We start from the raw sequence: 25,355 nt of genomic DNA on the forward strand, positions 1-25,355 counted from the left end.
ACTAACTGATAAGCGACTTTTGTTAGAACATTTTTTTAAAGACCACTCCATTTAAATCACTTTGTTGCTATTAAAAGTCATGTTCTCTTGGATTGGACACCTTATAAAAGTGGTTATAAACTGGCTTTTTTCTTTTGCTGATTTAAATATCTTTTCAGAAACTGTATGGTCTTAACTTTATAGCTTGTGAAGTACATAATAAATGCATTTAATAAAGCTCATATATAAACATTAAAAGGAACTGGCAGTAGAACACAAATTATTTTCTTTTGTAAATAGCCTTATGAACTTGTAAAGTGATTGAGTGTGTTTCTTTCTAGTTGGGTCTTTGTCTTCTGAGGATCATGATTTTGACCCCACTGCTGAGATGTTGGTCCATGACTATGACGATGAAAGAACTCTCGAAGAGGAGGAAATGATGGATGAGGGTAAAAACTTCAATTCTGAAATCGAAGACTTAGAAAAGGTAAAGGTTTTTACTTCAGTACTGGTTGATGTTCTGCTTTTCTGCTGTTTAAGAAGTATTCATCTTTCTCTAAAATTAACTTAAACCACCTATATGTCAATAGATTTTTAAAATCAGGTTAAAATCTTTCAGTGTGTGAAAAATAACATCATAATGCACACCTCCTAAAAACGTTTTATAGAAATTATATATATATATATTATATATATATATTATATATATATATTATATATATAGTTCACAAACTTATAGTGAAGGTTTAATACAAACATAGTAAAAATTTTGAATTCTATTATAAATTATTTTACAACCTATCTTAAATAAAAATGGTATCAGAATGACCTACTGTATAGGTCAGGGAACTATATTCAGTATCTTGTAATAACATATAATGGAAAAGAATCTGAAAAAGAATATATATATTTGTATATAAGAGTATGTACACACACACACACACACACACGTATATATAAATAAGTGAATCACTTGAACGTACACCTGAAACACAACATTGTAAACCAACTATACTTCAATTAAAACAATAGTATCAGCATATTTACTTTTGTACAGAATGTTACTGATTTTCTTATTTTGAAGAATAGCCTAATAAGTACACTTTCATTTAATTTTTAAAAATTATTTTTTATCTCTTAATCTGTTTTTTTTTGGTGGGAGGTGGGGTTGTTCCTTGGTGGCTCAGACTGTAAAGAATCTGCCTGCAATGCAGAAGACTGGTGTTCAATCCCTGGATTGTGAAGGTCCCTTGGAGAAGGAAATGGCAACCCACTCCAGGATTCTTGCCTGGAGAATTCCATGGACAGAGGAGCCTGGCAGGCTACAGTCCATGGGGTAACAAAGAGTCAGACATGACTGAGTGACTAACGCTTCTGCTTTGCTTCCAACCATTTTTAAGTTTATACCAGCACAATGAAGTAGGTACATTTACAGATGAGATTATTGAGATCTAGAGAACTGTAGGAGAGTTCTAAATCCTAGCCCAGCCTCTTGGCATTGTATCACACTGTTTTACTGAATTAGTAATACCCTCTATCCTACCTTCCAGTTATCTTTTAAAAAGTTGGTAGGGTAAATGTAGTTTATAACTTTTAAAACCCCCAATCAGTTTAGGTTCAAATGAACTGATTTTTAAACATATACTTATAACCAGAAACTACAGAGAGAGGCCTCCATGAAAGAGGATTCCTTTTATTTATCTATAAATTAACCTTATTTGCAAATTTCTAATTAGCCCAGAATAACAAATTTTTCAGGAATACTACTGAATTTTTTGTGTTTCTTTTTCTTGAAGAAGGCAAAACACATTCTTGTATGATCTCTTCTGCTTTTGTGAGGCAAAGCTGGGCTGTTATTGCGTTTCTTCCTTCATCTTAACACACAGGCGTCTTCAGGGCCTAGACCCCAGGCTTGCTCCTGAAGAGTTGAAATTTTCTAAAGATGTTCATTTCTTTGACAAATTAATGCAACATGGTTGCAGTTAGATTTAATCATTTAAAAAATCGTATATCTCCTATAAAAGCTGAACAGATTTGGGAATATAGAGGTAAAATTGCTAGGAAATACTCAAGAAGAAAGGTTTTGCCTATTACTTCTTTCAGGGGTGATGACAGTATGTTGCCTGTTGATAAGAAAAGATGCCCAATATTCTCAAGGTCTGCCTTGATATTTTTCAGGCAATTCCTTTCTACTTCTCATGAATGGGTAGCCTAGAATAACTGAGAATTATAATCCAACTAGCATTATCAGTGAACCAGGGATTGTGGTGGGTCATGGGATTGCAAAAATTAGCAGTTTGACAGTGTTTTTGGACTCAAGCAGCTTATGGTCTAGTGTGGGGTGACAAATGGGAACTAAGATTTTTTTGATGTCCTCCGCTAAGAACCATAAAAGCAGTAAGCAGTGAGCGCTATGGGAGAAAGGATTTATGTGTAGTAAAAGATGTTTAGTCTCATGTGGAAGTTCGTGGAAGGCTTCTTCTTACTTCTCTCCTGTAGTTTTTTAAGTCAGGATACTGCTCTGGGCATGAGCAAAAGTCCTAGGTGGTCTCATGATGCACCTTCTTTAATTGTGTGTTTGCTGTTAAAGATAGGGAGACAGCAATCTAGTTACAGCATGATATAAGAAAATAATACAAATGCGCTTTAGCCATGCAAATAGATGTATTGTCACTAAACTAGTATGAATTTAAAATTTCTTTTAATGTGTTAAACATAGTTACTACTTGAGTATGGGTAATCTGGTAGAGATCTATGGACCAGTAAAATTTTGTTTTTCAGATTTGTAGGTTTTATTCTTCCAGAGATTATAGTAATATCTGCTTTAATCTGTGTTTAATGAGTTTTAAAAGAAAATTAGGGAAGATATAGAGAAATAATCAACAGCAAAGAGTTACTTACTTAGCTATTCATAGAAATACCTAGTTTCTATTCCTGTGATTTTCATTTTGTTTAGTAAACTCCAGTAATTAAATCTTTGCTTTGTAATGATACCTATCACTGAATTTGTAGATTCAGAAAAATTATAGGTCTTTAAATATTTCAGCTTCTCTTTAGGCAGTTTTTCTTCTTGGCATTTTGTCACATTCTTGGAAATTGGGACAGAAAAATACAGGTGATTTTTAAATAAATTCTAGTGAAGGCCCAAGTGCTGTGTCCCTGCTCAGAAGGCTCATCCTTCTCTCATTGAGCAAGGCACAAGAAGAACTGTTCTAAGAGTGGCTGACTGCTCGCTCCCTCTGAACTGTGATTATCTATAGTAGAGCATAACTGTAGTGCTCACGTGCATGTGTGCTCAGCTGTGTCTGACTCTTCGTGACCCCATGGACTGCAGCACTCCAGGCGCCTCTGTCCATGGGATTCTCCAGGTAAGAATGGAGTGGATTGCAATTTCCTACTCCAGGGGATCTTCCCAACCTAGGGCTCGAACCCATGTCTCTTGAGTCTCCTGCTTTGGCAGGTGGATTCTTTACTACTGAGCCACCTGGGAAGCCCATAATTGTAAATGTGATCTCTATTCTTTATTGATGTTTAATGAAACGTGAAAATAAAAGAAATAATAGTTAGAGACACATATTTAAAGAGTAAGGATCATTTTACTTTTAAAGAAATTTAAAATTATTTGTGTACAATTTAAAATAATGTATTAATCTTATATTATGCAACAGTGATTCAAATGTTGGTACATGGTAACAGTCCTAGGGATTTGATGTTCATGTTTTAAAAAATTAGAAGTTTTTATGCTTATAGTAAATACATTTGATAGTTTATAATCTATATATGCCCTTTATTTTGGTTCTTAAAAATTTTTAGTATGTTGTATGTTATGGAAAATAAAAGAGGTACAAAGTTAGTTTTCTTATAGTGGCACTTTGGTAAGTATAGAGAATAGATTGTATGACAAGATTTTAGTTACCAAAAATACTAAAATAAGGTTTGTGTTATATTGTACTATTTTTTAATTTATTCATGTTATTGTTTCCTGATAGGTTTTAATTAATAATCCTAGAATTAGACCTAAAACTTTTTCAAAAGTAATTTACATTCCTGCTTTCATTAATATAGAGATTTCTACTCTGATTTTCATTGTAAATTGAGAGAAGTAGAAAAACGTCTTTTCTACCATTTAGCCTTGGGTTTAAGTCCTTATTTATTTGTTTTTAAAGCATTTTAGAAAGTTACATGTATTCTGTTTTGCAGCCTGTATTTTAAGGTATCAGACTGGTGTTATATTAAAATTAGTTTCTCCCTCACTTAGACAATGTCATCGGCCCTATCTAGCAACGCTGTCAGGTGTGTCAGAGAAATACTAGCATTATTTCCTTGCTTAGAGGCCTTGTTGATGGTAAGATGTACTGTAGATTCAAAAAATAGCATAGATGGGAGCAGAGAGGAGCCTTGCTATGAGAAATCTGTACATTGGTAATAGGATGCATCCTGATTTCTGGTATGTGAGGCTGTGCATCAGAGGATTAAGGAAATAATGTGTTTTTCTGTTTACAGATAAGGAGATAGAGATGAGAGGGGTTAGGTGATTTGCCCACAGTAGTAGTTAACAATTAGGGAGTCCTCTGTCTCTAAATCGGAGAAGGCAATGGCACCCCACTCCAGTACTTTTGCCTGGAAAATCCCATGGACGGAGGAGCCTGGTAGGCTGCAGTCCATGGGGTTGCTAAGAGTCGGACACGACTGAGCAACTTCCCTTTCACTTTTCACATTCATGCATTGGAGAAGGAAATGGCAACCCACTCCAACCCACTCCAGTGTTCTTGCCTGGAGAATCCCAGGGACGGGGGAGCCTGGTGGGCTGTCATCTCTGGGGTCACACAGAGTTGGACATGACTGAAGCAACTTAGCAGCAGCTGTCTCTAAATCATGTGCTCTTCCTGTTAGAAATCCTTCAATTTATAAAACAGTTCATTTATAATAAGTATGACTGCACTTAAATGGTACCCTTGAAATTTAAATAGATTCAACAAAATGCCGTAGAAATAAAGTCCTCATCCCTAGAATATGGTGCTAGATCAAACTTCTGAGTTGATCTCAACACCATGGATCCTTAGAGACTTGGAGATTTGCTAATGCAATTTTGAAAACATTGCTTCTGTGCTTCAAAGGACTAAGTGATTTATTAATAGGCTCTAATAAAAAGCTCATTTGTAAAGTACTTCAGAGACTGGATTAATCTTTTCCAGTTTTGCTTTAGTACAAAGTCTTAGTACAGATAATTTCTGTGTTTTAGCACCAGCCCCTTCTCAGGGTCATTGTAGTGTCATCCCTTGACTGTTATAATGAGCTTTCCACTAAGATGGCCACTTCCTCCTTCAACAGATGATCATACTTGTATCTTTATAGAGAAAGTAGAATTTTCATGAATAACTGCTCAGATCTTCTGTTTGCCCCACACATGCAAACTTAGCTTTTATGCTTTTTCTTTGTCCCCTCTCATTCCAAAAGTATCATCCACATTCCAGGCTCTTCCTGAATTTTCATTCTTTTAGTCCTCAGTTTATTCTTCTGCCCACCCCACCCCCCCACCCCCACCCCCACCCCCCGCTTTTTTTAATTTCAATGTGGAATCCTACTGATACATTTCTCACATTTGGAAATTCTCCTTTGACCCTGTGTTGCCTTCTTCATTCACCTTTTATAATATATGTATTGTCTCTCCACTCATTCAGTCCTCAGCTTTGCTTCTCCCAACAGATTGTAAGGTCATCAGTAATTCCTGATTGACAAATACAAAGAATTCACGTCTCTCTCTGTCTAGCTTTATCTCTCTTTGATATTTGACCTGAGTGACCATCTGTGGTTTCTCCATTTTTGCTTCTTCCTTAACTTAATAATCCTGCATTTTCTCTTAGTTCTACTTCTACCCTCTGACATCTCTCTCCATTGTATTTATGGGCTTTACTTTATTTACCCCTATTTTAATTGATGAATATCATCAATTAAACCCTGTACCCCAGGGTTCTAATTTTTGTCTTTCTCACTCTCTCTGCCTTTTCTGGATGACTCATTCAAGCCCATTGCTTCAACTTCACCTTAAACCATCATCTACCATCCCACTTGTTTGTCTTTTGTTTTGGTCTCATAATTGCACTGTAGCTATTTAACCTTCTCAGGCCAGAAATGGGCAATCAACTTAGACTACTGTGTTATCTACATTCCCTCTATCAAGTAAGTCAAGAAACAGATTCTTATTTCTTAATTTTGCTTGGATAATTCCCTTCTTTAATTTGGGCTCTTATTCTTCTACTCCCCCAGGACATTATTTTCAGAATGAAAATCATGTCCAAAATTTTCCAGATGTGTCCCATTGCCTATAGGGTAGTATATCTGAAAACTTCTTCTAATAAAACATAGATCCCCTTCTCTTTACTCTCCCTGAGTGAGCTCATCTACTCCTGTGGCTTTAAATATCATCTAGATGTTAATGAATGCCAGATTTATATCTTTAGCCCAGCCTGATCCTCCGAGCTCCAGGCTCTCATCCAGCTTGACTTTTCCACTTGGATGTTTCATAGTCCTCTCAAACTTAACTTGTGACAACTGCAGAACTCCTTAATTCCTTCGTCAGCCTTCCTGTCCTTTAGTCTTTTCTGTCTCAATAAAAGTCACCACCACCACCTAATTGCTCAGATAGAAATCAGGGGAGTTGTCCTTCTTTCTCCCTTTTACTCCATAGTCCGTTTGATTCCCACCTCAGAATGTATCTCACCTATTTGCTTGTTTCCAAGTCTGTATCACTAACCCAGCATGAGTCTCCCAAGTGATCTCCCTGCTTTTCTCTTATCTCTCCACCTTCCGCAATTTTTCTTCATACAGCTGCTCAGGATTTAAGAAGAAGTAAAGTCATGTCACTCTAGTTTTATAAGTCTCCAGTGGCTTCCCATTGCCTTGGGAGTAAATTCCAAGTTTCTTTGCCGAGAAGCCTTTCGCGATCTGCCTCTGTTTCTCTTTCTAATCTCCTCTTGAACCCTGCTTCACTCTCCTCTTCGTGTTCTGGCCATTGGCTTAGTGGAAAACCACAGTCAGGCCTCAAGTGTGTTGTTTCCTTTGCCTGGAATGCTCTTCACAGGATTGATTGGTCACTTCTCAGATTTCGGCCCTCAGCTGAAGGTCACTTGTCTTCCTCTGCAACCCCACGACAATGGGCTCTCCACGTAATTCTGTATCTCAGGACTGTTTCTTTTGCACTCATGATAATTGGCAGTTCTGCATTTGAGTATTTTCAGTATCCTCCCTCGTCTGTAAGTTGTAGAAGACCTGTGTTTCATAGCACCACCTGCCTCCGGGCAGTCACTACTCAGTCAGTGTTTCTGATGACAAGCCACAGGTCCCTAGTATACAAGCCTCATCTGTTAAAAGCTTTTTCGTCTTTCAAGACTTCTCTCAGTCATTATCCTCTGTGTGACACTTCCCTATCGTATGCTATTAAATCCTGGAGTGTAGGTCTTCCTTCCCACCATTTCATAGCACCAGTTCCAGAATTGATTATTGCAGCTGTCATGGTGTTTTATAATTGTTAACTTATCAGTTCCTTCCACCAAGACTGAATTCCTTGAGAGCAGGAATTTTTTTGGAAATTTTCTTTTTCTATAGCTGGTAGTCTTCCACACAGTTCCTAGAACCCATTAAGTGCTATATTGATGGTAAGGTGGACTATCAGTGCATGATGAGTGAAAATTGCCATCTCCCCAGTACATGGAGGGAATCTGAAACTTTAAAGTTTTAGAGAAATACCGCTAACAGGTGGTTGGCAAAGGCTGCAACCCAGTCTCATAAGTAGTGTGAATGAAAGGGAATGGGCTGTGTGGACTTTATAAGGAGCAGGACCAGAGAAATTCTCATCGTGGTTCTGGCACCTTCAAGGCATTCTTCGGAGAAATAATTCATGGTTTTCCCATGGCATGGGTTAACTTCTGTTCATCCTGACCATACAGCTTAATTTGTGCTGAATTTGTCCATGCTTCCGAAGCAGTTTTGACTGATTTCAGTTCCAAGCTGAAAAGATTTCATGGATGGCATGGTCATTGGAAAGGTGCTTGTCTCCTATTGCAAATTTACAAGTTAGCCTTTTGTCATATACCTTATTCTAAGCTCATAACATGAACCTGTTTCATTCAGGCATAGTGCAGAATGTAAGTTCTAGACTGCAAAAGTGTGTTAGTCACTCAGTTGTGTCTGACTGTTTGCGACCCCATGGACTGTAGCCCACCCAGTTCCTCTGTGCCTGGAATTCTCTGAGCAAGAATACTGGAGTGGGTTGCCATTTCCTTCTCCAGGGAATCTTCCTGACCAGGAATCAAATCCAGGTCTCCTGCTTTGTGAGCAGATTCTTCACTGTCTGAGCCACCAGGGAAGCCCAGCTATAAAAGTGAGGGCCAGTTCTTGGGGTCTCCAGAACCTGTGTCCCCTGTGGGCTGTGGGCAGCGTCACTGGTCCTCCATAGCTCGCTGTTGTGGTCAACTGGGCGTATTTTGCATACTCTGCTTCACATTTTCATGCTGTTTGCTTCATAAGTTAGATGTGTTTTTTTAAGGGGAAAACTGAACCGTGAGCAAGTTTTAAAAGCAAATCTCTTTATAGATGGACATAAACATCTTCAAAATATTTAAGAAATTAGCTAGTTCATCGATGTATGGGTTCATAAAATTTTTTTTTATTGGAGTATAGTTTCTTTACCATGTTACATTAGTTTCTACTGTACAGCAAAGTGAATCAGCCAGACATATACATGTCTCCCCGCTCTTTTGGATTTCCTTCCCATTTAGGTCACCACAGAGCACTGAGTAAAGTTCTCTGTGCTGTACAGTAGGGGTGTATCATTTTGAAGTTATTTAAATGATAGTTATAAATGGTTCTATGCACTTTGTGGTTGAATTAAAATATTTTTAAAAAGGAAATACAGCACTTATTTTCAGATTAGTGGAGGGGAAAAACAGTGACTGCCTCTATATGGCTTCGCATAAGCATTCAGAACACAGGCAGCACTGCAGCGAGTATGTAATTTTATCAAAGCAGCATCGCCAGTAAGAGAGCTAGAGTGCCTGGAACTCAGATGCAGAACTAAGCCCCAGCTTTCTCATCTGTAAGCTGGTGGTAATGCAAACTTCATCAGAAAGTTGTGGGGGAAAAGATAGCTAGTAGAGAATGTAGATACAAGTAGTAGGAATATCAAAGGATAACTGTGTTTTGAACATTGATATATAAACAGTAGTGTTCATAAATGTTCAGCCAAGGTGCCTTATTAGGTATCTTCCTATTAATACAAAGAATAAATCAAGTGGTCAACTGTTAATTGCAGGGAAACAAGCTAAAAATTATATGAAGTCATTCTTCAAGGTGAATATAGTAATGAAAAGTGGAAGAAAAAGTATGCCCTAAAGCAAATATTTGACAAAGTCTTTAAAAAGTAAAATGATGCTGGAAAATGAAAACTAAGGTGTTAATTGCTAGATTTTTGTTCATATATTGATTACAGCTCTTAGCATTTGATCCTGTTTTCTGTATATTGTACAAAAAACAAAACTAAAACTTGGTTTTTGATTTGGTGCTGCTCTTTTGATATATGTGCTTTGTGAACATTAATGGCATCGTGGTTTATCTGCCGTTCAGCATTGTGGCATCTACTGAGTTCATGTTTGTTCTCTGGCTTGAATAGGAAGGAAACATGCCTCTAGAAGATTTATTGGCATTCTATGGCTATGAACCTACAATTCCAGCTGTTGCAAATTCCAGTGCAAATAGCTCCCCAAGTGAACTTGCAGATGAACTACCAGATATGACACTAGACAAAGTAAGTACAAGCATGTAGAAGAATTCCAGATCTATTACCATTGACTGCTTTTATTAGTTTCTTTAAAGTACTTTGTAATTCTGAATTGTAAACTTCTTGTGGACTGTTGCTCTTGTCATTTTGGTGACTGATTTGAATATTGTTTGGCTTTGATCTCACTACTTTAAAACTAGTAATAACTTCATAATAATTTGAATGTTAGAGTTTTCTTCCATAACTTTTTATCTTTCCTGTGTAGCTGTATTATATCTACACTTAGATTTTGCCCTAACTTCTTTTGATCCTGTGGACACATGAATGCATTGATTAATAGATCCCCAGAAGTTTTCAAACAAGCTGGCTTAGGCATGGAGAGGTTGGAGAGAAGTTCTGTTTTCTTGGGCTCTGGGAGTGACAGCGGCCATAGCAGCCAAGACCTCAGTGGTACGTCTTTAACATAGGCTGGTTGTAGGGGTGGCCAGTCCCTGGTGAGAAAAATTCATAGTCATGGTCTCTGCTGATGGATCCCTGGGAAGCTTTCCTCGACTTTCAGGTCTTAAGCAGGGAGAGGAATCCACATCTTGGAACCTCTTCCTGTGAGTTGTGTTGTCTCCACTTTTCAAAAGTGATGTTAATGTACCAAAGACCTTAATGGCCATAGGCATTCAGCAAATATTGAGTGCCTACTGTGTGCCAGGCACAAGGATGACTATATACTTACATAAAATTAATTCAGAACTGTTTCTTTCAAAATTATATCGCTAGTCTGAGTGGTACATTAGTTGAACTTTTTAAAGTTATTGAAAGAGTGGAGTTTGGAGACTTTTGTTTTAGTTATTTAAGTTGGCAGAAAGTTAATTTTAACTTTTAACTGCTTAGAAGTAAGATTATTTTTGTTGTAAGTTCACTAAAAATTTGTCACTTCAGATAAATTCTCTGTATACCCACAAATTGGGTAGATTGTTTGTTATATCATAAATATGTAATAGTATGGATCATTAGATATTATATATACTTAAGTAGTAAATGTTATTAAATAATTATATACATGAAGTAAATTATAGAATTTCAAATTTACTTTTCTCAAACCTGAGGCTTCAACTATTAATAGTTCTTAACTGTATTATAATACCATCATGTTTATGAATAATGTTATCAAGATTTTTTTTCAATATTGATGGGATATAATTATTTCTAACCCTAGTGTTGCATTCCTCTTCTTATAGGAGGAAATAGCAAAAGACCTATTGTCAGGTGATGATGAGGAAACTCAGTCTTCCGCAGATGATCTGACTCCATCTGTGACTTCCCATGAAACTTCTGACTTCTTCCCTAGACCTTTACGATGTAAGAAATCCAATCATTACTGAGTAGTAGTAGTAGCACTGATACTCTGGCTTGAGTACATTTTGTTACGTAATATAGTTTTCATAAGAATATTTTAAGTGTTTTACTTAATTGAAATAAAATACTATTATAATCTGAATAAGATTATAACTTTTTTTTTATTGGGAGAGATGTAAACTAATATGCTGTTTAAAAATGAAAGCATTTGTTTGGTTTTGCAAAGCTGTTTTCTTTCTCAAGACTCATCTGTTGCTAAGGCAACCAGTCTTGGTTCAGCCATGAAATTTTATAGACATTTTTTAGGTTTCTGTTAAAAAGCTCCTACTTTCCTGGTTTTGAAAATTGCTATCAGTTGCCAACAGTATTTTTGTAGTTTTAGTGATTGATTTAATGCTTTCCTTTTAATTCCTTGGTGTTGTCTTTTAATGTATATCAGCAATATTTAAAAGGTCTTTGGACTGAAATAATTTCTTACATGCAGTTTTGCTTATTTCTCAGGTATTTTTATGGTTGAAGAACTGTTCAGTTAACAAGTTCCAATACAATACACTTACGTGTGCAAAAAGACTATTTTTATGAACTCATTGTGCTGCTCTGTGATTGTCTCTCTCTGGATTAATGTAATCAGTGTAGTCCAGGGCTCTGCTTTCTCCTCTTGCCTTTCCAAACTGTATGATCGTACACCAAATAATTATAATGATAACAAGCATTTTCTTCATGTTTTCAATGTCTTAACTTGTGTAAAAATGAGACTAGTACAAGAAGTTTAGTGTATTTGTGCCGATCTCATTTACTCTGCAAATTTTTATCACAAAATATCAGCCACTCTTTCAGGTGCTGCAAAGAAAGGCAACAAAACCCTTTTTAAAGATTTAATTTTCTTCTTTTAAGCAAATACTACGTGTGATGGAGATAAAGACTCAGAGGTTGAAGATGTTGAAACAGACAGTGGTAACTCACCTGAAGATCTGAGGAAGGTATGTTAAGTTACCATTGCAGCTTTACATCATTTGGCTTAAAGTAGCTTTTAAAAACATTTCTGAAATAATTTAAGGTAATTTTGCAAGATAACTTTAGACTTGTAGTAACTGATGAATGAATTGGAACTTTTTTCCCAGTATTTATTTTTATAATAAGTTGTTTCTACTTCTAAATTTTTCTGAAGGAAATAATGATTGGTTTACAATATCAAGCAGAGATTCCACCTTATCTCGGAGAATATGCTGGTAATGAGAAAGGTAAGAAAGGCTTTTAATTTTGATAATATTTGGTAAGCCAAGTTATCTCTCAATATGTTTATTTCAGTACCTGATTATATACTCATCTTGTGAATGTAAAGATAGATTTGGAGTAGGGGAAGAGTTAGCCTGACTTAGGAATAATGTATCAGAATTAACCATGAGACTCAGAGAACCGCTGCCCACCTCCTCCGTCCCCCCGCCTCTTGTGGTGCGGCTTAGTGTGCTACGCACCTGTTAAAATAGTGGAGCTGCTCTTAATGTACAGCTCTTTGGCCTGCACCCAACTCCAGTGGGAGCTGGTAGCACTGTATCACCCGAGATAATGAAAACAGAGGGATAAAATCTTTTGGGGAAGAAATGCTTAAGAAAAATGAAGCTGGAAGAAGTTCCCTTGCCCCAGCCCTGGAAGGATAGAATGTAAGGATTCAGGGCTTCCCTGATAGCTCAATTGGTAAAGAATCTACCTGGAATGCAGGAGACCCCGTTTGATTCCTGGGTCAGGAAGATCTGCTGGAGAACGGACAGGCTACCCACACCAATATTCTCAGGCTTCCCTTGTGGCTCAGCTGGTAGAAAATCCGGCTGCAATGGGGGAGACCTGGGCTTGATCCCTGCGTTGGTAAGATCCCCTGGAGAAAGGAAAGGCTACCCACTCCAGTATTCTGGCCTAGAGAATTCCATGGACTGTATAGTCCATGGGGTCACGAAGAGTCAGACGTGACTGAGCGACTTTGACTTCACTTCAAGGATTCTGCTGCTTTTGTTACACACCCCTATTTAAGTGTAATCAGTTTTCCTCACATTTTTGATAGATTCTAACTATAGCTAGTTCTGAAAATGTGGATGGATGAGGTGGTGGGAAGTAAAAATCCAGGTACACTTTCCTAGCACAACTTGGAAACCACATAGATTTGGCCCTGGGCAGAGTACATGTTCAGCAGCAGCCAGTCCTCAGATGAGACATGATGGAGGTGATATTTGCTCAGTTCTGCACCTTCAGAAAGGAGCATATACCTTCTCTCTCTTAAGAGGAGATAAACTCAAACTATTTTACCTATTTAAATTTTGACCAAAGAATAAAGAAACTGGTTCCAGAAGCTTACCTCAAAAGTTCAGTCTGATTCCTTCATAGGCACACTTTATTTTTAATTTCCAGCTCATTGGGAGTAGTAGTGCCTGCCTTACACAGTTGTGAGTGTAAAGCACTTATTATGGTCTCCGCTATATAGTGAGCTCTCAGTAAATTACTTTCATTAGCTATATTTAGTAATTATTATACACTTAAAGAATGGATTGAAGTTGGAGCAATGGGATAAATACTTGGGCCATCTGTGTGACTTTATAGTGTGGAGTGGAAGCTTTGAGAATGGCAGCAGTGTTTACATTAATAAAATATACAGTTTGTTTTAGTGATGTTTGCCTATTAAGTATGAGCTTATTTAAAAGGTGGAAACTTTGCTTCTCTTACTGTTTACCATTCTTTTCCATTTTTCATCAGTATATTAAAGGGAAAATAGATCTTTCCTAGTTATTTCATTACTGGCTGATATTTTTATTTCTGTTGGTTTATTTTCATTTTTTTGCAATTTTTAACCTCTAGACATTTCATAGAGTCATTTAGGGAGTTGAAGAGAAATTTTCGGTAAAGTTATTACTGAATTTACACAGGTTACTTTTACCCGCTCATTAGAAGAATGTAAGATACCACTGCTGGGTTTTATATTAGACTACTTAGAAAAGTCTCCATTAGACTACAGAGAAAGCCTCTAATTTGGTAAATCCAACCACCAAAAAAACTTGCTTGCTTTAGTCACTGGAATACTTGATCCTTAATAAATTTAAAAAAAAAATTGTTTTAAACCTTTATTGATGAAAGACTCAGCTTGCCAGATGATCAGATGACCAGGGTCTTCAAAGTTAGTTAACTTGTATAGGAAGAGGGAGAACAGTTTGTGTACATCTTGTAGCGTGTTGATGCATTTAACATGTTAATGGGATGTTCTCTATCAGTGTATGAAAATGAAGACCAGTTGCTTTGGCGTCCTGGTGTGGTTTTGGAGAGCAAAGTTAAGGAGTACCTTGTTGAGACCTCATTAAGAACTGGAAATGAAAAAATAATGGATCGGATTTCTGCAGGAACACATACAAGGGACAATGAACAGGTATACATCAATTTTTGTTGAAGTAGCAGCTAACTAATGTAGTATCTTCTTAATATTCTTACATTTGATTAAAACGTTTTTAATGTATGAACTGGCTGTCTCTTTCTGATTCTAAAACTTGGAAGATACTGGTTTAAAAAAACCCCAGGACCTAATGATAACCGTTCTGTGTTATTTCATGTCTTCTGGCTTTTTTTCCTTTATACACACATATATTGTACTTTAGATACCATTTTGTATCCTTTTAATCCCTTAATCTCATTTTATTTGCTATTTAGATTTCTTTAATAGTTCATTCTTGGTGACTGTATATTCCATCGTATATTTAGACATTCTCTATGCTTGGACTTTGAGATTTTACAATGAAGTTACTTCTTGGATTATTCTTGAACTTTATTAAGGAAGTGGTTAAAGTTAATGTCTATTAAGTGTGTATAAATTTGCTTTAGGGTATCTGTTAAGTACTGTGTACTTGTAGGTGCAGAGCAGTCTCCTGAGGGTATGTGGGATAAGCGTAGGAGTATGGCTTATCAGGGTTTTTTCTCTCTGGCATTGTTTTACCCCTCTCATATACCTTTTCACTTGTTATTGCTAGTCTAGTTAATCTTGATTAATGGGTGCCCAGAGATAGGTGGACTCAAACTTGAATTTCCAAATAACATAGAGAAGCCATACTAGCTGAACTTAAGAGCAGTTTTGTCAGCTGTCAAAAGGAAATCCTGTTGGATTTTTCTACTGATATTTTGTTAAAACTGTAAGTTAATTTTGGAAGAATTAGTACCTTTAAAACATTAAACCTTCTATTTGAAGAGCATGATCTGATTCTCTGTTTATTTGATTTTTTTTAATCACTTGAATGTTTTTGTTTAAATATCACATGTGTCTAATTGATTCCTCATTGTCTTGAAATGTGTGTGTGTATTTAGCTTTGTAAATGGGATCTCTAGTATATTTGTATTTGTATATTACTGATTTAGAGAAATATATAGATTAACATTTTTTTTCTCAAGCTATTGAAACTAATTTAGTATAATGATTTTTCAGTTGTTTCTCTTAGGTTTTCTAGTCTTAAAATTATTATTAAATTAGACTTTTATTCCTTCCTCACCGTTATTATATCTCTTATTCTTATTATATGTCCTACTACATTAGCCATAACTCTGAGAGACTTTTGGTAGTAATGGTGGTTTGAGGCCTGCTTTTGTTGAAAGAGCTTCCTAGGTGGCCCAGTGGTAAAGAATCCTCCTGCCAATGCAGGAGACACAAGAGGTTTTTACATTAAGCATAATACCAGCCATGGTTTGATGCCGGCTGTTTTCTTAGAATAAGATAATATCTAGCTACTTATAACTATTACACTTTTTGTCTTTTTAAAAATAAAAATAGGTACTGATTTATTTGAAGCTTTTTTAGCAACTGTTGAGATTGTTTTTAATGGTTGATTATTGATGTATTGATTATTAACCTATTAATGTGTTAATAGGTTTAGTCATATACTTGCCTTTCTTGACACGTACTTGACAAAGTAGATTATTAGTTAACTTTCAATTGAGTTCTGTCTGCTGCTATTTAGTATATTCATAATTCGAAACAGATTTAATGGGAGGAAATTCTAATTTTTAAAAAATGGTATCTTCCATAGTAGATGGAAATAACTAAGACCGTTATCAACTCCAGTCATTAAAATATCTATCCTTCTACTCTAGGCCTGCTGCTGTTGTCTTTTAGTAAAACTCTAAAAGTCAGGGAGTAGGTGGTAACAAGAGACAAGACCATGAGTCTTAACATAAACATTTAAAATAGGAGAATTCTACCAGCTCAGAAGATCTAGCAATTAAAAAAAATAAAAAAAGCGAGGAATGATACTGGTAGATGACTTCTGAGCAGTAGAGTGAGAATGAAAAAACTCCTGGGATACCAGAGTCAGTGTATACTGCTGCTAAGTCACGTCAGTCGTGTCTGACTCCGCGTGACCCTATAGACGGCAGCCCACCAGGCTCCCCCGTCCCTGGGATTCTCCAGGCAAGAACACTGGAGTGGGTTGCCATTTCCCTCTCCAATGCATCAAAGTGAAAAGCGAAAGTGAAGTCGCTCAGTCGTGTCCGACTCCCAGCGACCCCATGGACTGCAGCGCACCAGGCTCCCCTGTCCATGGGATTTTCCAGGCAAGAGTACTGGAGTGGAGTGCCATTGCCTTCTCCTGAGTCAGTGTATAGGATAAATAAAATGTCTAAGCAAACATACGCTTCAGATGTCCTAAAATTAGCATTTCAGCTGGTATTTGTCAGGATTCTTAAAATGCACATGTTTTTGTTTGTGTGTGTGTTTGTTTTGAATGCTGCTAAGTATGAACTTCTGGTTAATTTTGTTGAATATTTTTTTTTCTCTTTCCCCTAGGCATTATATGAACTTCTCAAGTGTAACCATAATATAAAGGAAGCAATCGAAAGATACTGTTGCAATGGCAAGGCATCTCAAGGTAAGAAGCACTTGCGATCAAGAGAGGGAAAGGACAGGGGCTGGTCTTTGGGACCAGAGTAAGCAAAGTATCACAAAGGATGGCGTAGTCTTGCCACACTTTTGTGTAAGATCCGTGTGCATCTTCATGGCAAGTAATTTTTCCTTTTCTTGCCTTCTATTTTTAGACTGGCCAGAGATTGTTCAAATATAAATTAGTTACCCCCCTGTCACCTCCAGAACAAAGCAGACCCCAGAGATGACAGTATATCCAAAGTAATTAATAAGAATGATTTTATGGTTTCATTGGGGGAAAAAGTTGTTTTTTCTTTCTCAAACCAGACAGGAAATGAAAAGGAGATTAAAAAATTTAAAAAGAAACATATAATATATTCCAAACATGTATAGTAAACATGCAAGAAGTATATTTTTAGTAATCATGTAACTATTATTATAGTGCTTAGGTTTTGATTTGTGTATGTCAAGGAAAATGGTTAACTTTAATTTCAATATTTTTGTCATATAAATGGATTGCATGCACCACAGCTTTCATTAAGTATGTAGAGTGAAATAATGCTTAATAATATAATATAAATAAACTTGGAAAAATATAAAAGCTGAAAACAATGCATCGAAACTTGTGGATGAAATAGTCTATTGAAAGGTTTCCTTGTAGTAGCTGCTTTTCTGAAAAAATTATTTTAAGCTCTCAAAACTCTGAAATGCTAAGTGCATTTAATTTTTCTTTAGTTCAAGGTTTCTAAGATTTTCTTTTTCAGTCAAACTGTTTTTCACCTTTGTGGTGGACTGCTGTGAATGGCTTTGGGGACCAGGCCTCCACTGTGAGTGGGGCACTTCAAGTCTCCTCTGCTTCAAGTAGATTTAATGCATCAGTATTAATATCTGCTGGGAAGTTGAATGGGACTTAGTCTTTTGAGAGCATAAGCTGTTTTTTATTCCTTTTATATTTCTGCAGTATAGCACTCTGCAAATTGACTTTAAATAAATATGTGTTGATTATTTATGGTCTGTAATTAAAAGAGACCATAAATGATTTTGATGTAAGACTGAAGTAAGGCTTTTCTTTCCATAGAGGAAATAGCATTTTATTTTTTTCTAATTAAAAATGCTCATTGTTTTTAAAAAAAAAATCAGAAAAACAATGAACATAAATTGTAGGGAAAAAAATAAATTCTTGTCTCATTATACAGAGAAAAAAACCCAATGTTTATATTTTGGTAGTCTAAATTTTTTTAGTTAGGATTAAGGACTTGTATGTGTGTGTGTGTAGAAGTTTATAGTTTTTTATTAGGAAACCATACTGTAAGTAAATTAGTGATTTGTATATATGAGTTTTGAGGCCAATTTATTTTGTTTTAAATTTTCTTTAGAAGGAATGACTGCATGGACAGAAGAAGAATGCCGGAGCTTTGAACATGCACTCATGCTTTTTGGAAAAGATTTTCATCTTATACAGAAGAATAAGGTAAGTTAGACAAATTAGACATAAACAAACAGAAAAATTGCTTAGTGATTACAATGAATATAAGCAACTAATTTATAAGTCACTTGGGTCGGGGGGGGAAGCTATAACTTGTTAATGCTCCCATGCTATTAACATATTGGTTACTTTCTGATCAGTCTTTCTGTAAATTCAATGTCATGTCATCTAGTCGCTCAGTTGTGTCCGACTGTTTGTGACCCCATGGTCTGCCAGGCTCTTCTGTCTATGGGATTCTCCAGGCAAGAATACTGGAGTGGGTTGCCAGTTCCCTCTCCAGGGGATCTTTTCGACACAGGAATTGAACCCATGTCTCCTACATTGCAGGCAGATTCTTTACCATCTGAGCCACAAACCCAATACTGCTCTCTGAAATATAAAATCTTTAAAAAGCAGTAGGCCTAGAATATTGAATAGCAATAGACATTGAATATCCAGTTAAATATTTCAGAATTCTAGTTTCCTTAGGACAAAAAGAAAGTATAAACAAATCATATTTTAATGAGAGATAATTATCTCAAGCTTTTTAGAATATATACACACTTTTAAAAAAATTGACTTTATTTTTTAGAGCAGTTTTAAGTTCATAGCCAAATTGAGAAAGTAGAAGTCCCATGTATTTCCTGCTCCTGCACATACATGGCTTCTTCCTCCATCAGCATCCCACACCAGAGTGGTATATTTGTTACAGCTGATAAATCTACATTGTCATATTTTTATCCCCTAAAGTTTATAGTTTACATTGGGATTCACTCTTTGTGTTATATATTCTATGGATTTTGAAAAATATATGACAATACCTATCAACCACTGTAGTATCCTACAGAATAGTTTCAGTGACCTAAAAATTGTGTCATATACTTGGAATCATACAGTATGTAGCCTTTGCAGATTGGCTTCTTGACTTAAATAATATGCATTTAAAGTTCTTCCATGTTTTTTTGTGGCTCATTTCTTTTTATCACTGAATAATATCCCATTGTATGGATGTATCAGTTTGTTTATCCATTTACCATTTGAAGGACATCTTGATTGCTTTCAAGTTTTGGAGACTTATAGTTAATGTGTTTATTGAAAGGTATACTTTATTTCTTGGTTTAAAATGCTTGTTCATATATTATGATCTTATAACAAAGCCACTAATCACAATAGAGGTTCTAAAACTTCCTTATTGTGTAATTAAGCAGGGGAGAAAGTGTTTATTGGGTAAAGATACGGAATTTTTTTCTGTACATCTGAATTCCTACCTTTAGCTGTGTATAGTTAGAGAAACCCTAGTCTGGATGTGGAGCCAAGTTGAATGAGGCTCAAATTTTATTATCATTTTTTATTTTTTACCAGACTTTGTTGCAGCTAAGAGATGCATGATAGAGGAAAACTCTTGCCTTTAGCTGGCAGTCATCTTAAATTCCAGATGCGGTTGAGTACTGATCCCTTTACAAACGGAGTCTCTTTTGGGTCATGGAGCCCTTTGATAATCTGATGAAGCTGCACCCTTCTCCCTAGAAAAGTGTACTTGAATGACATTTTGGGAATTACTATATCCCATTGAGGCTCATTCATGGATCACTCAGGGTTAACAAGTACCCTTGGTACAGTCAGAATCATGGTGAAAGTTCAGTGAAGAAAAGTAAAGTATGTCAGTGTTTTAAGATTGTCAGTAAAGGTGTAAGATAATTTCTGGATGCACATTTATTATTATTATTACATTCTGATTTAAATAAAAAGCCTTGTGCTTTTAAAGGTAGCCTCATTATTAAATAGTGTGAAAATAAAAACAGTTTACTAGTAACATATTCAGAATTTCATAATTAGAAAGATAGAAAATAAGACCCATGGGTGTTAAAAAAAAAAAAAGTTACTAAAAATGTGTAGAATTTTTTGCTTTTTAAAAAAAATTCAACTTTTTTTATTAGGTGAGAACTAGAACAGTTGCTGAATGTGTAGCATTCTACTATATGTGGAAGAAGTCTGAGCGTTATGATTACTTTGCTCAACAGACAAAATTTGGAAAGAAACGATATAACCATCACCCTGGAGTTACGTAAGTACCCTGGGCTTGACTTCAGGGATTTTTGTTTTTAACTGTGATAAGCAGTCATAGCATTATTTGGGTGTGTTTTTTAGGGACTATATGGATCGTTTGGTGGATGAAACAGAAGCTCTGGGTGGGACAGTAAATTCTTCAGCCTTAACTTCTAACCGACCTGAGCCTGTACCTGATCAACAGCTAAACATTCTCAACTCTTTCACTGCCAGTGATTTGACAGGTAAGAACATTTTTTAGTGTAATGTGGGACAGAATTATATCCTCTTTGTCACATGATGTAGGACCACTTACTGAAACCATTTCTCATTTCTTTTTAGCTTTGACCAACAGCGTAGCGACCGTCTGCAATCCAACGGATGTGAATTGTTTGGATGATAGCTTTCCTCCACTGGGCAACACGCCCCGTGGACAAGTCAATCATGTGCCTGTTGTAACGGAGGAGTTACTCACCCTGCCCAGCAATGGGGAAAGTGATTGTTTTAATTTATTTGAGACTGGATTTTATCACTCAGAGCTGAACCCCATGAACATGTGCAGTGAAGAGTCAGAAAGACCAGCAAAGAGATTGAAAATGGGCATTGCTGTTCCTGAATCCTTTATGAATGAGGTTTCTGTAAATAATTTGGGTGTAGACTTTGAAAATCACACACATCATATCACCAGTGCCAAAATGGCCGTGTCTGTGGCTGACTTTGGCAGTCTGTCTGCCAACGAGACCAATGGTTTCATCAGTGCCCACGCTTTGCATCAGCATGCCGCCCTGCATTCTGAATGAAGCGAGTGAAGGGCCCAGAAACAGTGGGTGTGCAGTACCAGTACCAGGAAAGTATCAGGTTTGCTTAGTCTTTCACTGGAAGTTTGAACTTTTTTCACTATGACATCAGTGATGTCAGTATGTATAGAACTATATCTTGATTTATCAAGAGTATTTTCATTTTCAATCCATAAATGTGGAAATGAACTATGATCAGCAGAGTTGGGAACTAAGATTGAACTCTGTGGTGCAGCTTTAAGCTCTGCTTATCTCTTCCTCATCCCCAATACCTCTTCCCCACTCCCTTCTTTTTCTATTCTTTTCTGTTCCCCACTGCCCTCACTCCCATTTTTAAAACCTGTAGACAGAGGCCACCAGCTCAAAACCAGCACAGATGTTCTGAACTGAATGGAGTGGCTTCTATTTGTGTAAATTCCTTTTGCCGTAATGGATGCAGTGGAATAACAATGTTTACAGGTACCGATCCTGATCCCTGCTCAATGTAGCATTTTTTGGTTTTATTTTCTTAATTAAATAAAAGCAGGGGTAGGTTTCTTTAAACTGCACAAACATGCAAGGATTTTTTAAAAAATGGAAACTTCTCTCATGTTATTCAACTAGAGCACTTCAGTTTACAAAACAGCAAGTCCATCTTTATAGAAGCCAGCACGAGGAACTGCGTGCAAATTATGAAGACGCTTGCTTGGATCCTGTTTCAAAATTCTAGACCAGGGCTACCTTACACAGAATTGGTCATTTTACTGCCGGAAGACTTCTGTGTAACTTCATTTATTGGCTAAAAAATTGGCATTTGAAAATACGGAATTTAGATGGGGTTTTGTCCACCATTATCAAGATTGTAATCATAAAAACCATACCGGTCGTTGCTAACTTCGTTTTTCCTGAGGCAGTTGACTTGCAGGGCACAGTCGACAAAGCCAAGGACGTTGCCACTTAGACTGGTTTACATTTGGGACACTTTTTCAGTTGTTGTGTAGTGCTGCAGTTCAAATGTTAATATTTAGGTGGGATTTCTAGATCCTACACATAATGCAGTAGAACCTTGAAGTACATTTAAACTTTTCTGTTTAGCTTGGACCAGTTGGCAAGAAAAAATGTGAGTTTCTATCTGAAATACAATGGTACGTTACCACTTTTAAGTTCTAAAAAGTGATTGACGTTCAGATGCGTCTCAAAACTCACTTTTATTTTTATTCTAAACATTGTGAATGAGAAACCATTGTCATAAACTCTGGCCATTTTTGCTCTGTAGACATGCATCTTTAAGTTATAAGGTGAATTCATGCAATATGTAATGCAGTGTTAGGATGTGATAAGCTTTGCTTTTATAGTTCAGTTAAAACACAGAATTTTCCTTTTTTTTTGCACCGTCTTAATTAAAATTTTCAACTTCTACTAGTTGTCTTGCTTTGCCAAAACTTAAATATTTGGCTACATTGCTGATATTTTTAAGTATAAGTCGCTTCAAGGTTGTGCTGATGAATAGATAGAATGTAGTGACCTTAGTGATGGAAAGGGAGGGTATTTATTATACAAACTGTGAACTGCAATGACATCCTTTGTTTTGGATGATTTGTATTCTTGTTTTTCTTTGCAGCATTTTAATGAAGATTGCTTTGAAGTGTTTACGCATTAGCACATTTACTTAAAAAGTTAGTTTAGCACAGTGGACGAAAGTAGTTAAATTAATAACTTAAAGTCAGTCTCTAATTTATACATCTAAAGTCAGCATTCCTGTATGCACACAGTAAATAATGGGTAGCCTGGGCTTTTTGTTGCTTTCAGATATTTTTATCCAAGTTATCAGCTTCATATTGCTGTGGTGTTGTGCTAAACTTTGAACCTAATTTCTTCTGTTAAAAATGAATACATCTATAATTTAGTAAGATACTGGCCATAATCTTCCATTGTTATAACTTTAATTTTTACTCTGGGTTTACAGTGGCTGGTCTGTATAAAATAATTTACACAAAGATGACTGAATGCTAATACCAGTTGCACTTAATGAACATGCCCATTCTCAGTAGCTGATGCAGTAATATATTCAGTTTATCTATGCATTGCTGGGATCTTGATATAAGATGGAAACAGTGTTTCTTATCTAAAGTTTTGATTATCAGCAAGTTGAATGGACACTTTAGTTATTTAAATAAAGATTTTTGACCAAAATCCAGAAATGATATGAGAGAAAAATAAATTCCAGCTAGTTTAATAGATTTTTAAACACCAATCTGATTTTAGCCTCTTAGAGAGTGCTAACTAGCTGGTAACGTTTACTTTTAATTCCTTGTTAAAATGAGGCAATAATTTGCAAGATTTTTGTATATATATGTAAATTCTTCATATCTTTTTAGATCTAATTCAGTATTTTCTGACTGCTTCCTCCATGTATGATACCATTTTTGTGCATGCTTGATGTGACATTCATAAACTGTACCCCTCTGGCTTTATTCATGTAAAATAACTATTTATTGAATTTCCTTTTAAATCTGGGTTTATTGGGTTTTTTTTCCTCTCCGTTTAAGCATCTTAACAGAGAATTTGTTACTGTTTCTTAGAAGAATTGCGTTTGAGAGCGTGAAAATAACTGATTTGCAGTCTTATGAAGAAACAATAATGCCTTTATTATTAAGTGTTAAGCACAATTCTTATAACAAACTGTGATAAATTCTTTTTTTTCTTTGCCATATTATTTTCATATGAACAAACCAAAAATCCACGGTGAGCAGTTGCAGTGTTGGCTGATGTGTCTTTTTATGTACAGGGGGTTTGAAGAGGACAGCGGATTCATTTAGAAGTGAAACTGGTGCTGTGATTATAGCAATACTTTACTTTTGTTAGTTGTACTCCACTTTTTCATGCTAGCTTTTTCAGTGTTTAGTTTTCCTCTTGTTATGGTCAACTGCTGAATTTACTTGAAGGATGTAGAATACTGTTTAAACAATACTAAAGTCTGTACAATTAGGTCAAAGAACTGTGCAATTGTTTCCTTTTTAATTTTTACAATTGAGGGTCATAATATTTGAGAACATCAAATCTAATAGAGCATAGTGAAACTATTTAATTTAACCAAAGTCTCTAGTAAATATTTCAACTTTGAATGTAAACTAATGAATCAACCTGACCACCAAGGAGATTGTTTGCCCAGAGTTTCAAAGCACATTGTCTACAAATGGAAATTGAAATAATTTATAAAAATATTGACAGTACTATGTTTTTTAAAAAGTTCTTAATTTTTTCACTGAAAGGAGGAAACTGTTAGTTTTATTGTTAAATGTGGTAGATATTAAAACTCCTCTTAGATGACCAGTGATTCCAGTTGTCCCGGTTTGAAATAAGTACGCCGTGAGTATGAGATTGATTAGTGACAATCAGAACAAGTTTTAGTATCAGATGTTCAAGAGGAAGTTGCTATTGTTGCATTGATTTTAATATTTGTACATAAACACTGATTTTTTTGAGCATTATTTTGTATTTGTTGTACTTTAATACCTGGTGTACAGTTCCAGAAATAAAAATCTGGAAATCTTTTTTTTTCTTGGTTCGTGTGAGTATTTGCCACAAATAGATTTTTATCTAATGACTCTTAAGCTATAACACATGGGCAGATATTTAACACTGTTAAGTAGGTTTTAGATGTAGTAAATTATTTGATAGGTAAATACAATTGATGGGTGAAATAGTTTTCTTTAAATCCTCTAAAATAAATGTCCATCTATCAATACAATAAAATTCTAGCTATCTAAAAGTGAGGATTATATGTACTTTTAGTTTCATTCAGGAAATACTTACTGAATGTCTCTTACGTTTCAAACACTGTTCTCAGTAACTGTTGTCATTTAGGGAGACCTGAAATCTGAAATTTGATTAGATGTTATTATTTCATAGAATATTTGTAGTAAACTAGTCTTCCTTATTATAATGTTCATAGTTTGGTTCAGTTCAGTTCAGTCACTCAGTCGTGTCTGACTCCTTGCGACCCCATGGACTGCAGCATGCCAGGCCTCTCTGTCCATCACCAACTCCCAGAGTCCACTCAAACTCGTGTCCCTTGAGTCAGTG

The 25,355-nt window shown here is 35.9% G+C and overlaps 1 protein-coding gene across 2 annotated transcripts in view; it reads left to right on the plus strand.

Moving 5' to 3' along the window:
* MIER3 (MIER family member 3) overlaps positions 1-24,826 on the plus strand; it is a 104,173-nt gene extending 79,347 nt beyond the window's left edge. The window contains exons 2-12 of one of the 2 annotated variants that reach the window (XM_059878689.1): positions 321-466; positions 9,647-9,781; positions 10,987-11,107; positions 11,999-12,084; positions 12,273-12,345; positions 14,359-14,510; positions 16,908-16,989; positions 18,359-18,453; positions 20,385-20,512; positions 20,596-20,738; positions 20,836-24,825. In XM_059878689.1, coding sequence (XP_059734672.1) covers positions 321-466; positions 9,647-9,781; positions 10,987-11,107; positions 11,999-12,084; positions 12,273-12,345; positions 14,359-14,510; positions 16,908-16,989; positions 18,359-18,453; positions 20,385-20,512; positions 20,596-20,738; positions 20,836-21,293 — 1,619 coding nt within the window. In that variant the 3' untranslated portion in view covers positions 21,294-24,825. Of the gene's footprint in view, positions 1-320; positions 467-9,646; positions 9,782-10,986; positions 11,108-11,998; positions 12,085-12,272; positions 12,346-14,358; positions 14,511-16,907; positions 16,990-18,358; positions 18,454-20,384; positions 20,513-20,595; positions 20,739-20,835 lie in introns of both variants that reach the window. The other variant, NM_001304755.1, reaches the window with a different exon arrangement.
* Positions 24,827-25,355: the final 529 nt, after the last annotated feature.

Source organism: Bos taurus, chromosome 20 (assembly GCF_002263795.3).
Source record: "Bos taurus isolate L1 Dominette 01449 registration number 42190680 breed Hereford chromosome 20, ARS-UCD2.0, whole genome shotgun sequence".
Classification (NCBI taxonomy): domain Eukaryota; kingdom Metazoa; phylum Chordata; class Mammalia; order Artiodactyla; family Bovidae; genus Bos; species Bos taurus.